The 17,168-nt window shown below is 47.8% G+C and overlaps 1 protein-coding gene across 1 annotated transcript; it reads right to left on the minus strand.

Annotated features, from left to right (window-relative positions):
* Nucleotides 1-4,015: 4,015 nt before the first annotated feature.
* On the minus strand, nucleotides 4,016-7,863 carry LOC123085756 (endoglucanase 9). Its single transcript, XM_044507454.1, has 6 exons — nucleotides 7,315-7,863; nucleotides 6,612-6,919; nucleotides 6,057-6,524; nucleotides 5,021-5,156; nucleotides 4,763-4,935; nucleotides 4,016-4,669 (listed from the first exon to the last, which is right to left on the minus strand). Exons 1-6 carry the CDS (start codon nucleotides 7,694-7,696, stop codon nucleotides 4,268-4,270), a joined length of 1,869 nt encoding a protein of 622 aa, XP_044363389.1. The 5' UTR covers nucleotides 7,697-7,863; the 3' UTR covers nucleotides 4,016-4,267.
* Between the last annotated feature and the right edge of the window lie 9,305 nt (nucleotides 7,864-17,168).

Raw genomic sequence — 17,168 nt, forward strand, 5'->3', positions numbered from 1 at the left:
GTTTCATAATATCTTGTGCTCTTTTGTACAACTCGGTTGACTTACTGTTGTTTGTTTGTGTGTAAGAATATGATCGTTCCCTCTTTTCTATAGGTTTTCTTTTTCCATGCAAACCAAATCCTCTTTTGAATATATAGTGTACCGAAACACCAATTGGTTTTGAAACTTGTGTTTCATCAGCGTTTGAACTTTGAAATGGGCACGAGATGCAAAATGAAGGGCTTAACAGCAGACTACCTGAAACCAGTCTGCGGTTTCCTGGTCACTGCCTGAACGCATAACAAAGTAGGGCCCAAGAACTCAAAACGTAGAGATAGGAAAAACTCAGAAAGTGAGATGTCGTCATGCATCCTGGATTCATACAGAACTGCAAAATTATCATTGGGGTGTCACAGCAGGAAATACATGAATTGTAGGCAGAAAGATAAGGAAAATTCTTATGAAATAGCCCATTCCATAGAAACCCCGTAGGAAACTTTCCTGTAGATACCCCGTCCTCTAAATTTCTATGTTTTTCCTTTGGTTAGAGCATGGCAAATATTCTGAGATGACTATGAAAGCACGTCTTGGATCCTTGAATTGAAGAGAGATTGAGAGGGATCAAGAATCCTAATTATCTAGTAGATCCCGCAAATAGGCGTCCCGCAAAACCGTTTTAAGGTTCACCCGAAAACTGATTTGCGGTACGGTGAGGGCTCCGGCGAAACTGATTTACAGTACGAGTTTATGGGATCTGTTTCGTTGGAGCCCTTGCAAACCAGTTTTGATTTTCATATTTACATCGACTACAAATTTGTATAATCATGCAATACACCGATTTAAATACTTGTACGATAATGACTCACATCCAAATACATGCGCAATACAAGAGGCAACAAGTTTGTCCAAAAGAATGTGCAATCAAACACAATTAAACACGATCAAATCAAGCAACACCATGGTTGCCAAGATCATCTCCTCCACCATCGGCCATAGCACCATCTTCGTCAACAACATTGGTCGAAGAATCATCACCACCATTGGCGGAAGCACCACCAAGTCCATCGGCCGAAGCATCACCACCTTCATTGGCTGAAGCATCACCACCACCATCTCCATTGCCGCCACCACCACCACCTCCATTGCCAAAAGCACCACCACCACCTCCATTGCCGAAAGCACCGCCACCAACATTGCCGAACCACCAACCACCATCACCACCTCCATTGCCGAAACCAGCACCACCAGCCATAAGATATTGAAGCTCTTGCCTCCTCTGAAACATGATCTTCATTCTTTTCAACTCCGAAAACTCCCTTGTCATTGGTTCCATGCCATTCAGACTCATAATCAAGAACGGGTACTCCTCGGCGGTCTTCTCGCTACTCCTCTTTTGCTCCTCAAGAGTGATCTTGCGCTCCTCGAAGACACATCTCCTCTCCCAATTTGCCTCCTTTTGTTGGCTCTTCTTCTCGGCCAATGCTACATTGGTTTCCAGAGGCTTCTCCAACATGGTTTCCTTGACCTTCACCATTTCACTAACTTGCTTCCTCAAGCTAGATGCTTCAGCCGACCTGTTCACCCTATCCTTGTCCAACTTTCTTCCACCGGGCTTGTTCTTGTCCCCCCCTTTGGTGCATCATCACTATCATCATTGTCTTCCAAGTTAACTAGTGCACCTTTCTTTGGTGGAGCTTCTTGATCCATTTGCTTGAACCTTTCATGTGCAATGCGATCCTACAATTGGAATAGAGGCAAGTGTGAGCTCAAATTGTTATCAAAGCAAACAAAGTCACAAATATGTTCAACAAACTCACATAGTCATCAATTATGACACCACTTGGAGGTGCATTCCTCACCTGGTCCAAACAACCACTCCAACGGGCTAGGCGCATGAGAAAGATGTTGGGCTGAAACTTCCCTCCTGCATGAATAGTGTGTTTGAAGGTCACTCCATATCGGCGTCCCCTAACCTTCAAATATGGAGGCTCACATGCTCCATTTGGAGTGGCCTCCAAATATTATGTGGTCTGAGGGGCGTATGGTGACTGTGATAGACCGCCCTATTTGACCATGTTTGCCATATGGGTGGTTATTATGGCGATTGGGTTGATACGACACATCTGTTAGAGTTTCTCTAACAAGCACGGAAGTTGTTGTTACAGAGATTGCGTGCAAATTAGACAGAGACGCTAGAGTGTAACAATTAAAAAATTGATATAAAAATTAGAGAGAGACGGTCCTTGGAGGAGGATGGACGGGAGGATGAAGCCAGGGAGGAACTGTGCAGGGGACGAGCTGGCGGCGAGGCAGAGAAAGGACAACACCGGCTTGTCCAACGTCGAGGAGGAGGGGCTGAGGAAAACGTGGGCGTGTCTGTGGGAGGAGACGTCAAAGTTGGCTCAGCTTTGGAGATCATATGGGTCGTTTGCCATGGCCGCATACGCGAGAGTCTTGGAGAAGATGGGATCGGAGCGTGGGAAGATGATATCATGACCTGTTAACGTCGATCGGTAGCTCGCGTGTACAACCGATATGGGATGATGTGAGTCGAGTAGTTGTCAGGTGTGGATATTGGAGCCAAGCCTAGAGGAACGAACTAGCTGAGCTCAAAGAGTGCGCGACGTGCGATGTAACGTTGGAACGGGTGGCGACATATGTCGTCGTGTACGCGCAAGATGTGATCTGTATCAACGGCCAGTGGAGCGGTACCATTTCTTTTTCCCATTCCCTTGGGCCGTGGTTTTGTGGTCCGAGGGGAAATGTCATGTGCTCCCTAGCCTCCCACGCTTCCTTGTGAGCTCGACATTGGATTTGAGATCCGACAGTCATCTGAGGAGCTCTGGCAAATTTCCTAGAAAAAACTAGGAGTCTAGTAATTACGCATAAGTCGAGAAGCTCCACTCGTAGATTCAGCAACCGATGTGAGCTTGTATCATAGGAGCACCTGATATTTCCTCCATGGTTAAGTGCCCTTTGTTATTTCGGTGCGGCCTCCGGTGTTGCGCATTGTCCTGAAGTGGGCGCTCTGATACCATTCAAAATTCTTAATGTTGTTGTTTAAGCCATGATGAACCTCACTGGAGAGCTCTCTTTATATACTCCTTCCATCTAAAAATAAGTGTCATTATAGTACAACTTTGTAATAAATAAGCAACATTTATTTTGAGACGGGGGAAGTTTTAAACATGCAGCTTGAGTTACAACATCAGTTACAAATAAGTCGATCATCCATAATCAAGAGAGGACTTGGTCCTTCTATATTCTAGCACTAAGCACTAAATACTCAATGTTGCTTCATGCTAATGACAACACTAACTCATATTCCCTCCGTTCTGAAATATAAGACCTTTTAAAGATTTAAATATGGACTACATATGGAGCAAAATGAGTGAATCTATATAATCCGTGTGTAGTTCATATTAAAATCGCTTATATTTAAAAACGGAGGGAGTAGTAGTTATCTTAACAGAGACAATGTACAAACTATCGGTCATCGCCACGCTCCAGAGTGGGCGGAGCGCGCACCCGAGACAGAAACGAGCACCCGCATGACCAAGAACATGAAGCACCTCATGACGCTGAAGTGGGGGTGGTATGGCTTCGCCAACATGAATTTGATCTGAGTGGTCTTGTCCAGGCCAGGGATGAAGAAATTGAATCTTTTGCCCTAGTTTACTTCTACTTTGATAACCCTAACCATTGACACAACAATGAGGCAAATCATCACCCCATATAAATTGGGGCAAATGATCCAAATCCCCATCTTTTGCCCTAGTTTACTTCTAACTTTGATAACCCTAACCATTGACACAACAATGAGGCAAATCATCACCCCATGTAAAGTGGGGCAAATGATCCAAATCCCCGTCAGGGATGTGGACACAAGTGGTTGCCTCAGGGCATGAATGCTATGGATATGTAGTGGTTTTAAAACTGAACTTGCAACGGGCAAATTTACTTCAGTTTTGTGATGTGAAGCACGTTTTTTCTATTGTGGATTATAAATTTGATGTCTACAAAGTACAGATATAGATCAGAGGCAATAGTTGTGCATCCTCTCGCTGCTTCAAGACGACAATGGTGTCAGACATATATATGAGCCCACTTCCCACAGCTACAGGTACACGAGGGAAAACTACTAGTACTAACTTAGGTCATTATGCATTTCGTTCAACATAGTCCTTGCATAGCAAACAACATGGCATGGTGATGATACTACACTAAAATAAATAAAAATAAACGGTTATGTCGTCGTCTCCACTGTTCTATTCTAAACACCCAGCCATTATGGCTTCCATGGTGCTGGAGGCGGCGGGGGCGAAGGGAACATTGGCGGCACAGCAGAGAACATGGTGTTCTTGTCCACTCCATGTCCTTCACCCGATAAAGCTACCAATGCTGCGACTAGACCAGCGTTGCCCGCTAGGGTTGGTTCTGTGTAGTTGCGGTTCTTCCGGATGTCTTTGAAGCCGTCATGGCGATCAGGGCCGGCCACCATGGCTCCAACAATGATGTGAGGGTTGGGCTTCTTGGTGTCCCTCCATGTCCAACCCCCTTTGCAGCCAGGGTGAACACCTTTCTTCTTCGGGATCGACGCACCACGGTGATGAACACGCTTGGGGTAATGCTTTCCGTACCCGACCACATAGCTCATCTTCAAAGGATTTTTGCCCAAGATGTACTCCATCTGACACACATGTAGTGAGTTAGAACCAGGCACGCAGATTACTATTATACCAGATCAAAAATATGTTCAGATATTCAAATGATAGAAACCTACCTGAGTCCTTGCAAAACTGCGAAGAACCTCGATGGAGTAGAAATGGGGGCCACAATACCACCCAGGGGTATCTGCAGCCTCAAGATAGTCACTGAACAGAGAAGCAAGGAATGCAGCATTGACTACATACTGGAGTGGTTGTGGCTGCCCGTGATTCAACTGTATCAAACCACCTGTAATGCAAGATAATTCAGTAAACTGTCCAATGAATTCAATAGGTGATCATGTATTTGTTTTTAGCAAGTTGCGAGTTCAAACCTTTTGTTCTGTTGAAAGATCTAAAATTTGGAAGGTAAGAGCACATGATGATGCTGGTTTGATTGTGGTATGTCCTTAACATCTCTTCATACGGATACCCAGGACTCAAGAAGAGCCTTAACCGGCTCAGAAGAACCTGGAACGCCAAACAATGCAAAATAAGTAAAGGTAAGTCATATTAGTTATTAATATAACTTTTATTTTGCAAGCTAGGGCACATGGTAATACAAAAACTTAGCCCTAAATTCTCCTACAAAGCAACGCTAACATGCTGTATGACACCTAAACTGAAACATGTTGTATAGTGTTTTTTATGAAATCCTACTGTATAGCTAACTGACAGTGGTTTGCTTGGATTGTCACATGGTTCTTTACAAGCATAAACATCAGATTCTGCGAATAACAAATTTCTCAACTAGGTAATCCAAAATGTAGGTTCCATGCTGAAGGCTGTTTTCATTATGGCTATCCTTTTCAAGGATAAGAATTCCAAAGTACAGAAGATGAAAACATGATAACACTGACATGGTTTCAACAGAATCCTTGGTATATCCACCAAGCAGGAAACCTTTTGTGCTACAATCGTAAGTGCCCTGTACTTAGTCAGCATTAATGCTTATCACATGGTAGGACAAGTTGACCACACGCTTTACTAGTACTGCAGGTAAACTGGGTGAGATATTATAAAGAAATTTGGTCCCAATAGTACTATAACCTGACGGTCAGACGGTTTTTGACTCTAGTGTATTCCCTCCGTTCCAAATTACTCAGAAATGGATGTATCTAGAACTAAAATACATCTAGATACATCCATACCTGCGACAAGTAATTCGGAACGGAGGGAGAAGTGTCAAAAACATCTTACATTAGTATTCCCTCTATAAACTAATATAAGAGCGTTTAGATCACTAAAGTAGTAATCCAAACACTTCTATATTAGTTTAGGAAGGGAGTATCATGCAAACTAAAATGCCAATGGGTCAGCATGGGGAATGTCTTGAGAATTAAACGAAACCAAGATACGCTAATACATTACCTGTGCACCAGGGAGCTTATTATCCCAGCTGAACACCCCATAGTTGGGGGGACGAGAGTAAATGTGAGCATTCTTTGCAAGCTTGGTATCCGTTGCGAACTGCAGGTATGATGAATTGCCAGTTGCGAGGTACATCCACGAACCGCCCCAAATATATTCATCCCAATAAGCGGTTGAATTGTAGAACTTTGCAGCATCTGACCGGGGTACACTATATGTTTGACGACTACCTCCCTTCCTTGCAAAGTCCCAGACGGTGGTAGCACCGTGTAACAGCTTGTGGGAGTAAGCCCTGTTATCCTTGAACACAATGGATGCTGCGGCCAATGCTGCGGCCATCTCAGCACCAAGATCAGGGCAAGTGTGGCACTCGGTGACTGGAAGTGGGTAGTCGATGTCCTCTGGCCTCATCCAACAATAATGATCATTGGGCTGACTCGGACCGTCTGACATTGCAGCACCACCCACCTGCGCCCTCAAACAAAATTCACATTAGGAATGAACGAGTGGCAGGAACTTTGTGTCCATGTATGCATATCCAGAGTTGCTTTTTACCTGCGCAACCAAGCGATCAATGGAATGTGCCGTGGAGTTGAAGGTCTTCAATAGGTAGTCGGCCCCCCACTTAATTGTGTCACGGACATGGCCAAGTTCCCCGGCAGCCTCGTACTTAGCATTGTACTCGATGACGCTCCAGCTGAGGAGGGTCATGGAGAAGGCAGATGCGAAGTTGAATTTCACAGCGCTTCCGCCGTCATAGTAGCCACCAGAGAGGTCTCGCCGGGATGTTTGGTCCGAGCGTCCGTCCTTGAGGCACGAGTCGCCGCGCCATGGTACATTGTTGTGCTTCGGCAGCTTCCCGGCTGCAGAAATTTTGCAGAATAAACAGATGAAAAAAAATTCAGAGCAAACAGATCAATCAAATAAAATATATTTTTAATTGGGAGGATAATTCTTCAAAATCTTCAGAATGGATCTGGTGGGTGGGGAGGGTTTAAGGGCAACTGTCCTCCCCCATTGAGGTACAGAAAAACAGATAAAACTAAGCTAAGGCATAAGAATACCCAAATGATGAATTTGCATCTAGAAAACCACCAGAAACACCGCATAAAGAAAGGGAATCTCGCATTTGCGGTTCGGCGCAGCTCACGCCTTAAATCAGAACCAAAAGAACATCCACTGGGTCGAAAAGCATCAATTCAAAACCTAATCTTTGAAACCGAAAATGAAGGGCAGAAGACAGCAGAGGGGCACTGACATTTCTGGGCATTGAAGAACATGAGCGCCTTGCGCAGCGCGAGGGTGAACTGGTCCGGCGGCGTGGGCGGGGCCTGGTGCCTGGGGACGGCCTTGGCTATCCCCACGGCGATCCCCGCGAGCGCGGCGGCGGCGAGGAGCAGGCCGAGCGTCCAGAGGAAGAGCTTGCGGCTGACGAGGAGGCATCCGAGGTCGACGTACCTCTTCTTCTTGCGGCCCTGGTCGCCGGGCCCCGCGAGCAGCCAGCTCTGCTGCGTCTCGTCGAGCGTCCGCGAGAGCGCCGCCCTGTCGAGGTCGAGGTTCCGGCTCCGGTCGTCGTCCGTGGCCGAGTCGTGGCATATCTCGAGCGGGCCGCCCCACGGGTCCCTCCCGTACATGCTCATCCCGCCCCCCGCCGGCCCTCCCGATCCCACAGATCCCCTACCACCACCTCCCGCAATGCCGGCGCCGCCGCCGGCTTGGAATGGGAACGGAAGGGTGGGTTTTCGGCGTGCGCGGGGGACGAGCTGAAGTGGGGAGGAGGGATTTAGTGTGGGGGAGTGTATTAGGGACCGGGTGCTTTGGCCGTTTGCTTAACAAAAGTACTGGCACTGGTATCGCTGTGTTGTGTTGGGTCCGGCGAAAGCGATGGGTGCGTAGTACGAGATGGAGAACTGTTTTCGTTTTCTTGTTTGACCATGGTCGTTCGTTTGGGCTTAGGAAGGAGAAGCGTTTTTTTTTTTTGAACAACAAAAGGCGCTCGAAGCGCCAAATTCATTTCATCTCAGAAACAGTGTACAACGTGAATTACAAACTCCTGAACCTGAAAATTTGAGAGAAGAGACAGCACAGGACAGGAACTATGTCTATGAGCTGAAGCGAAGCAACAAACTTAAGGTTCAACCCTAGAATGAAGAACCTGGTGAGCTACATTGTGTGCTATGCCATTAATTTCCCAAGAAATGTGAAACACTCGAGGTTGCAAGCTGTTAACATGCTTGAAGAAATCAGCCAAAGGCTTCCTGATGCTCCAAGGGGTGGTAGATTCCATAATCTTGCCGGTAGCAGCCACCAAAGATAAAGAGAAACAATCCATGAGAAAGGTTGGCTGCCAAATATTGAGCTTACTAGCCACTTGAGCTGCAAAAGAAAGAGCCAGAGCTTCTGCATGTAGAGGAGAAGTAGTGGGAGGAGCTGATGCTTAAATTTGCACATTGATTTCAAAACGATCTTGAGGCAAAACAAGATAGACCCCTATTCCAGTAGCAACTGCTCCATATAATAGACCAGGAACTTTTGAACTTTTGAAAGCAGCGTCAGAAAATTTTTTGGTCCCCGTAATGAGCAAATCCGACTTAAGAGTTCGACCCTGTATAGGAAGATGATCAGGAGGAGAAAGAACTTGTGGCATCACCTGCATCTTAGAGAAACGAGGCAAGTCATTATAAGAATCAGAGGACAAGGCCATAGTAGCAATGTGCACATGATGAGGAAGAGCCTTTTTCCTGTCAAAAAGAAAATCATTTCTAGCCTTCCAAAGACACCATAAGAAATTAAGAATGTTAGAGATAGAACCATTAGGATGTCCCATTTGAAGCAAGGCAATAAGGATAGAATGCATGGAAGTATGACCTTGGATTAAAACATCAGACCTAATAAACCAAGGATAGTCAAACCAAGCCGCACGAGCAAAGGGACAAAGAAAAAATAAATGGGATTCATCCTCCTGATGGCCGCACCTACAACAGTTTTTAGATATATGCACAGAGAATCGACTAGCTCGCAAACCTGTAGGCAAAGCCCTTCTAAGAAGCCTCCACGCAAAAGTTTGTACCCTAGGCAAAACCTGTTTTTGTTTCCAAACCATCTTGAGAAGATTCTTCAATTCCAAAGAAAGAACAGAAGCGGTTTTAATTGTTTCGTCTTTGTTTATGGTCGCCCATATCTCTGTCAGAGTTCTCTCCTGTTTGTTTATCAAAATCACCTGTCGTCACTAGTAGTAGTAGTATTAATTCGCAAAAAATATAGCATTATTGTTCTTGTCTGAGATAAACAAAGGGATAGATAATTTCAGGGCATTCGACGGGGTCGTTTAATATGGAACGGGCGCAGGAATTTTGTAGGCATCCACCCGCGCGATCTCTGCACCGCACTGCAGCAATCACGTGAAACTTGAGTGTCGGAAATGAAATGCTGTTCAAATACTAATATACTACTGACAAAACGTTTCCGTAATTGATTCAAGTAGTGCAGCGTAGGGCCTTGGTCAGGTTATGAGTAAATGTAGGTGAAGCAGATTATACGAGTGTTCAACGGAGTAGGCATACTCTTTTCTAGCCATCTCATTCTCATCGCTGCTTGATCTGGGACTGGGATGCATTTTTGCGCGTTAAGCTGTAGCGCAATCTTATCGCGTAAGGCAGCCACTTTTTCATTCTGATTCATGACCGTGCCGTGCGCGTTCCTTGCTACCAAAGGAGCTCCACCTCCGCCTTTCCTTTTGTAGCTCCAACATGACGCTGTGGCGCCTCACTGTTCCATTCCCTTTTAACCTTATTAACTTGTTGCCAGCCAGCCAGCATTATGATGCATCTCCCTCCTGTTGCGTGCCGAACCACGCGATAGCCAATTCGGGTTTGAGTCGTTCCACTTTGATGATTTTGAGTGCTAACTACGTACTCATGAAGTAAAAACAAAATCAAGTGGGGTTGCTAACTTGTAACGATGGATCCACTGTTTTTCAGACACCAGGTTCTGGACTCGCCGAGAGGACGGTCTGGCTCTGCCCGTAGTGGAGTGCATACAGCTGGATGCTGCTCCATTCTGCAGGCTGGAACGGAACGCCACGGCACCAGCGTCAGCGCGTGTGTGCTTGCCAGAGGAGGAGGGGAACGGCGCCGCATCACCACAGCACACCACACCATAGACTTCAACTCGGTCAGACTCGTGGACTCACGGGGTTTTGGAGTTGTGCCGCGTCGGGAATTTATTGGCTGCCTGGAATTTGGATCCCTTCCCCGTGCTGCCCGTGCCCGCCAAGCTTACCGCTGCCGCTCCGGAATTTACGTATTTACCACATCTCTAACCCTGACCCGTAAATGGACATTGTATTTGTCCGCCGATGCCTTCGAACTTGTCTGTGGACAGTTATGCGGGAGCCGGTCATCTAACTATGCTCATATTCACTTCAAACCAGATTTGAACAAATCGAACGATTTCAATGCAAACTGGTTGATTTTTGTTTAAATTGGACAACATTCATTGCATTTTCGACATATTTCATGAAGCGCTAAGGGCATCTTCAAGGCGGACTCGTAAACATCTCGCAACCGTTCGAACCGCATTGCCCGAACAGCGGAAGCCATCCAACGCTGACTTGTATCGGTCCGTGGAGCTGTCCGGACACGATTTCTCCCGCAAACCGGAGACAAATGTGGGGAGGTTTGCGGGAGTCTGGGTTGATCCCAATCCCGCTTCTGACCGCCCCGACCCATCAAAAACCCGTCACCCGCCCCTCCCGCGCTTTCCTTCTGATGCACGCACCGCTTACCGCGCCCCATTCATGCCGGCCCAGAGCACGTGGAGGCCAACATTGATGTTGCGATAGGACCGGAGGGAAGGAGGGAGGGCGGCGCCGACCGACGCGACCTCTCGACAGTCGCCGCTTCAATGCGGACGCAAGTTCCCGAGGAACCAACTCCTGTCGCTGCGCCGCATTGAAGCGACTAACCGGCTTCGCCTTGTCCTCGTCGCGGCTATTTAAGCAGTGTGTTGGAGTTGCATAGAGATGCGCCACCCCCTCCCCGAGCACCGACCCCTCCCCCTCTTCGACCCAAGTTGCGGCAATGCCGAAGTCGTGGTGCTCCATGCCGGCAGGCGGAGTAGGCAGAAGCTCCTCCTCCGGCGGGTCTTGGCGTCGCCGCAGACGCCCTCCGGGCCCGTCAGTGTCCACGGCAGCCGGCTCCTCCACCAAGGAGATCGTCGTCTCCTACGGTGACGAGGAGGAGCAGGCGCCGCCGCCGCAGCCGCAGAAGCCACCGCCGCAGCCGCCCCGACTCCTCAAGGAGGCCGCTCTGGCGGACGAAGATTTCGCCCTGACTCCTCGAGTTATTGATGGAGTGGTCGCTTCGTGATATGGGGCCGTCACCGTCGTTGTTGGCGCGCGTGAAGGAGGAGCCGGCCTCCCCTCCGCGCTGCCGCATCAAGACCAAGCAGGCGTCCACACTCTTGTCGGTGAAGGAGGAGTCGGCCTCGCCCCCGGCAGAACCACGGCGTCCAGATTGGACGCCGCGTCAAGGAGCAGTCAGCCTCACCCCCGCACCATCGTGGCATCCAGATCGGACACTGCATCAAGGATGAGCATGCGTCCCCGCCACGCAGTCCCTGCGGTTGCATCGATGTGCCATTCTTGCTGCCACCGCCTCGCTGTCAAGGAACTACCACCCACGATCAAGAAGGTGCGGGTGTCGGTGTCAAAACCGGAGGATCTCGGGTAGGGGGTCCCGAACTGTGCGTCTGAGGTCGATGGTAACAGAAGACATGGGACACAATGTTTACCCAGGTTCGGGCCCTCTCTATGGAGGTAATACCCTACTTCCTGCTTGATTGACCTTGATGAATATGAGTATTACAAGAGTTGATCTACCTCAAGATCATAATGGCTAAAACCCTAGAGGTCTAGCCTATATGATTATGATTGTCTCCATGGACTAAACCCTGCGGTTTATATAGACACCGGAGGGGACTAGGATTATACAAAGTCGGTTACAAAGAAAGGAATCTTCATATCCGAACATCAAACTTGCCATCCACGCCAAGGAGAGTCCCATCCGGACACGGATGAGAGTCTTCGATCTTGTATCTTCATGGCCCAACAGTCCGGCCCATGTCCAACAGGCCGGACGCCCAAGGACCCCTTAGTCCAGGACTCCCTCGGTAGCCCCTGAACTAGGCTTCAATGACGAGGTGTCCGGCGCGCAGATTGTCTTCGGCATTGCAAGGCGGGTTCCTCCTCCGAATACTCCAACACAGTCTTTGAACACAAAGAACGTGTCCGGATCTGCAAAACACACACCACTGCAGAGAGTATAATATTTCACGAGTCCAATCTGCTGACAACTTTTTGTGACGTGATATCACGTCCTTGCGCAGTTATTGTTTCGAACCGTTTTTCGGCCTGCCGCTCCATATTTTGAGATGCGTTTTTATTGGCACGTCTCGTCAAAAGTAGAGATCATGTCCCCTTATTGCGGGATTCTCATCAATACGGGTATGGGTAATCCAACTGTGCCGCCTGCACGGCCCCTGGGGAATAGGCGAGTTTTATGACGAGTGAGGAGACGTTTAATATTCACTGCCTTTATAAGGAGATAAGGATTCATCTCTTCCACCCACGCCTTCTCTCTTTCCGCCTACCCACTCTCGAGCTCCAGCGCTCAAGTTCTCATCTTTCCTCCCCCAAGAAAGCACTCCAACCATGTCCGGAGCACAGGGCAAGTGGATGGCCTCCACCGTCAAGGAGAAGGACATCACCCAACTTCGGGAGGCTGGATATTTGGCCAAGGAGGTCGCCCATCGGCTTCCGACTGAGGGACAAATCGTCCCTACCCCGGAGTCCCATGAGAGGGTAGTTTTCATCCCTCACTTTGTCTGCGGGCTAGGATTTCCACTCCATCCCTTCGTCCGCGGACTCATGTTCTACTATGGGCTAGATTTCCATGACCTGGCCCCAAATTCCTTCCTCACTATCTCAGCGTTCATCGTCGTGTGTGAGGCCTTCCTCCACACCCCCACTTCGAACTATGGCTGAAGACCTTCAATGTGAAGCCGAAGGTGGTGGGCGGCGAACATGCCGAGTGCGGAGGCGCTATGGTGAGCAAAATGTCCAACGTCCCATGGCCCAAAGGCACCTTCTTGGAGACCGTCAAGGGGTGGCAGAAATTGTGGTTCTACATCACAGAGCCCCGCGACACTACCTGGGCCGCGGCTCCCGAATTCAAATCCGAGGCCCTAATGCGGCTTACCTCCTGGCAAGAGAAGGTCTTGGATTGGTCTTTGTCGGATGAGCTGACAGCGCTCCAGACACGCATCAGGAGCATGATGGACAAGAACGTCAAGCTTGTTGATGTAATTCAGGTGATGCTAGTTCTTCGGATCCTTCCATGCCAGAGCCGGGCTTGCCACCTATGGAAGTTCGATCCGGCCGAGCACAAGACCCTGCAATGGTTCTTCGGAACTACACACGAAGATATCTGGAAGGTGCTCTTCAAGGCCAACGAGACATGGCCGAAGACAACCGACGACCGTGGGCACGACCTGGCCCATCCCGCCAGTTTGATAGGTTTTACGTTGTTTCAAGGTGTATTCCTTACTTGCTTATTCAAGGAGGGTGTTCGAACTTCCCCATTTGTTTTTTCAGGGTTGGACGAAGAAGGCGGAGCGGATTCAGTGTCTGGATCCACTGCTCGAGGATCCAGCCATCCCGTGTTTGACGAAGATGCTGGTTCCGGCACCCTACAAGGCGCCGGAGAAGAAGGCCAAGAAGAAGGCCAAGGGGACTAGAGGTGGCCTCCGTCCCAAGGGTACTTCGGACGGGGCGTCCGAAGACGCTGAAACTCACTCCGCCGCCGAAGACGACGAGGAGGAGGAAGAGGAAGAAGAAAACTTCCCCCTCCCCGAGGGGGGAAAGAAGAGGGCGGCCTCCACAGATTTGGAAGCGGAGGCGTCCAAGAAGGGAAAGACTTCCCTGGCGGATAGCTCTGCATGGGACGTCGATAGCAGCCCAGAACGGCGCCCTCGAGATAAGCCCCAGGCCGAATCGTGAGTATTCAAAGACCCAGACTATAGGATCGAAAGTATGTCTAGAGGGGGGGGGGGTGATTAGACTACTTGACCAAATAAAAATCTAGCCTTTTCCCAATTTTAGTTCTTGGCAGATTTTAGCTATCTTAGCACAAGTCAAGCAATCTCCACATAATTCAAGCAAGCATGCAAAAGAGTATATGAGCAGCGGAAAGTAAAGCATGCAACTTGCAAGAATGTAAAGGGAAGGGTTTGGAGGATTCAAACGCAATTGGAGACACGGATGTTTTTGTCGTGGTTCCGATAGGTGGTGCTATCGTACATCCACGTTGATGGAGACTTCAACCTACGGAGGGTAACGGTTGCGCGAGTCCACGGAGGACTCCACCCACGAAGGGTCCACGAAGAAGCAACCTTGTCTATTCCATCACGGCCGTCGCCCACGAAGGACTTGCCTCACTAGCGGTAGATCTTCATGAAGTAGGCGATCTCCTTGCCCTTACAAACTCCTTGGTTCAACTCCATAATCTTGTCGGAGGCTCCCAAGTGACACCTAGCCAATCTAGGAGACACCACTCTCCAAGAAGTAACAAATGGTGTGTTGATGATGAACTCCTTGCTCTTGTGCTTCAAATGATAGTCTCCCCAACACTCAACTCTCTCTCACAGGATTTGGATTTGGTGGAAAGAAGATTTGAGTGGAAAGCAACTTGGGGAAGGCTAGAGATCAAGATTTATATGGTTGGAATGGAATATCTTGACCTCAACACAAGTGTAGGTGGTTCTCTCTCAGAAAATGTGTATTGGAAGTGTAGGTATGTTCTGATGGCTCTCTCCACGAATGAAGAGTGGGTGGAGGGGTATGTATAGCCTCCACACAAAATCTAACCGTTACACACAATTTGTCAAACTCGGTGAGACCGAATGGTTAAACTCGGTCGGACCAATTCAGCAAACCTAGTGAACGTTAGGATTTTCGGTGGGACTGAGATGCAACTCGGTAGGACCGATATGGTTAGGGTTAGGGCATAACGTAATCTCGGTGTGACCGATTACACAAACTCGGTGGGACCGATTTTGGTAATAAGCTAACCAGAGAGTTGGTCAGGTAAACTCGGTGGGACCGATTCGCTCATCTCGGTGAGACCGAAATGTTACAAAAGGAAAACAGAGAGTTTACATTGCAATCTCGGTGGGACCGATCGCTCATCTCGGTAAGACCGAAACGTTATGAAGGGAAACAGAGAGATTACAATCCCATCTCGGTGAGACCAAGATCCCTATCAGTGAGACCGATTTGCCTAGGGTTTGTGGCAGTGGCTATGACATTTGAAACTCGGTGGTGCCGGATAGAAAGAATCAGTGGGGCCGAGTTTGACTTTTGGTTTAGGTCATATGTGGATGTGGGAAGGTAGTTGAGGATTTTGGAGCATATCACTAAGCATTTTGAGCAAGCAAGCCATTAAGCAACACCTCATCCCTCCTTGATAGTATTGGCTTTTCCTATAGACTCAATGTGATCTTGGATCACTAAAATATAAAATGTAGAGTCTTGAGCTTCAAGCTTGAGCCAAACTTTTTGTCCTTAGAATTTTGAGGGATCCACTTTCCTCATCCATGCCATGCCATTCATTGAGCTTTTCCTGAAATAGTAATCTTGGAATAATGTTAGCTCAATGAGCTATATGTTGTTAGGAATTACCAAAACCACCCAGGGATAGTTGCACTTTCAATCTTCCCCTTTTTGGTAATTGATGACAACATATAGATCAAAGCCTCGACAAATGATAATAAGAGTGAAAGATATTGTCGCTTTGAGAAGTATGTGAAAAGCAAGAGATCCCCCTAAATTTGTGCATATCTTAAGATTTGCTTTGGACTGCAAATGCACAATGAGTTAGGATGATGGGTTACTCTTCCATGTCACATACATCTTGGTGGAGCGCTCAAAATGATAAGAAGTTAATACATGCACTCATCACCAAGCAAAGTGAATGATCATATAAGGATAAGTAAGATAATATCATCTAACAAGCATAAGTGTAGCTTATGATCAACCACATGATCATCCAAGTCTCACAGATAATAGCATAGTATCTCAAGCAATCAAAAGACAAACAAAGTTCAACCATCAAAGCAAGAGAGAATAAAAAGCAACGCTCTCTCTCGAAGCCTATGATCTATACATGTTTCTCCCCCTTTGGCAACAAGTTACCAAAAAGTTCATAGAAAATGCATAGCACTAGAACGTCTCTCAAGCTTGGTCTTCAGGAGGTGGTGTCCGGAGAACGCCAAGGACGAAGGCTTCAGTTGATGTGGATGGAGCTGAAGGAGTTGGTGTTGGAGCTGGTTGCGCTGAAGCTGTAGCTGGTGCAGATGAAATGGCTCTAGTGTCTGGAACTGGTACTGCAGCAGACCTCTGAGCTCTAGGCACTCTGGCAAATGCATCAGTGGTTGTCTTGCCCTTCCTCTCCTGCATATCATCTTGAAGTTGCTCCACAACAGACTGAATCTCAGTTACCTTCACATCCAAGTCATAGAATTTTTGCTCCACGATTCTTTCCAAGCTCTCCTGGTTTTGAGTTAGGGTGGCCAACCCCTTCTCAATCCTCAGAGTTGATGCTATCAAATAACCAAGCTGGTCCTGCTTGCTTTTCAAAAGTACTCAGATGCCTCCTCTTGAGTTGGCATCTTGGCAGCCTTCTCTTTCTTTGCTTTCTCCTTCTTCTCTTGAGCTTGTACTGATGATGGTTCATTCTCATTCATCACAGCTTGATTGTCCTCAAAGTCAGGATAGATAGGCAAGTGTTTTACTGACCCAAACTGGTGAGTCTCAAGATCATCTTCAGGAATCTCCTTGTACATGTTTGCCATAGAGTTGTGATCCATCTTCTTCTTGGCATAGACATCCAAGTCATCTTCTTCTTCCTTAGGAGCATTGATCAGATTTGCCCATTCCTCAATAGTTGGGTGGTACCTTGTATCTTCAGACATCCATACTATCCTGCCATCTGGATAGAAGTGTGTTGTGGAGTAGAATTGCATTATGAGCTCCTCATTCCACTTTGTGAGTTT

Source organism: Triticum aestivum, chromosome 4A, assembly GCF_018294505.1.
Source record: "Triticum aestivum cultivar Chinese Spring chromosome 4A, IWGSC CS RefSeq v2.1, whole genome shotgun sequence".
Lineage (NCBI taxonomy): Eukaryota > Viridiplantae > Streptophyta > Magnoliopsida > Poales > Poaceae > Triticum > Triticum aestivum.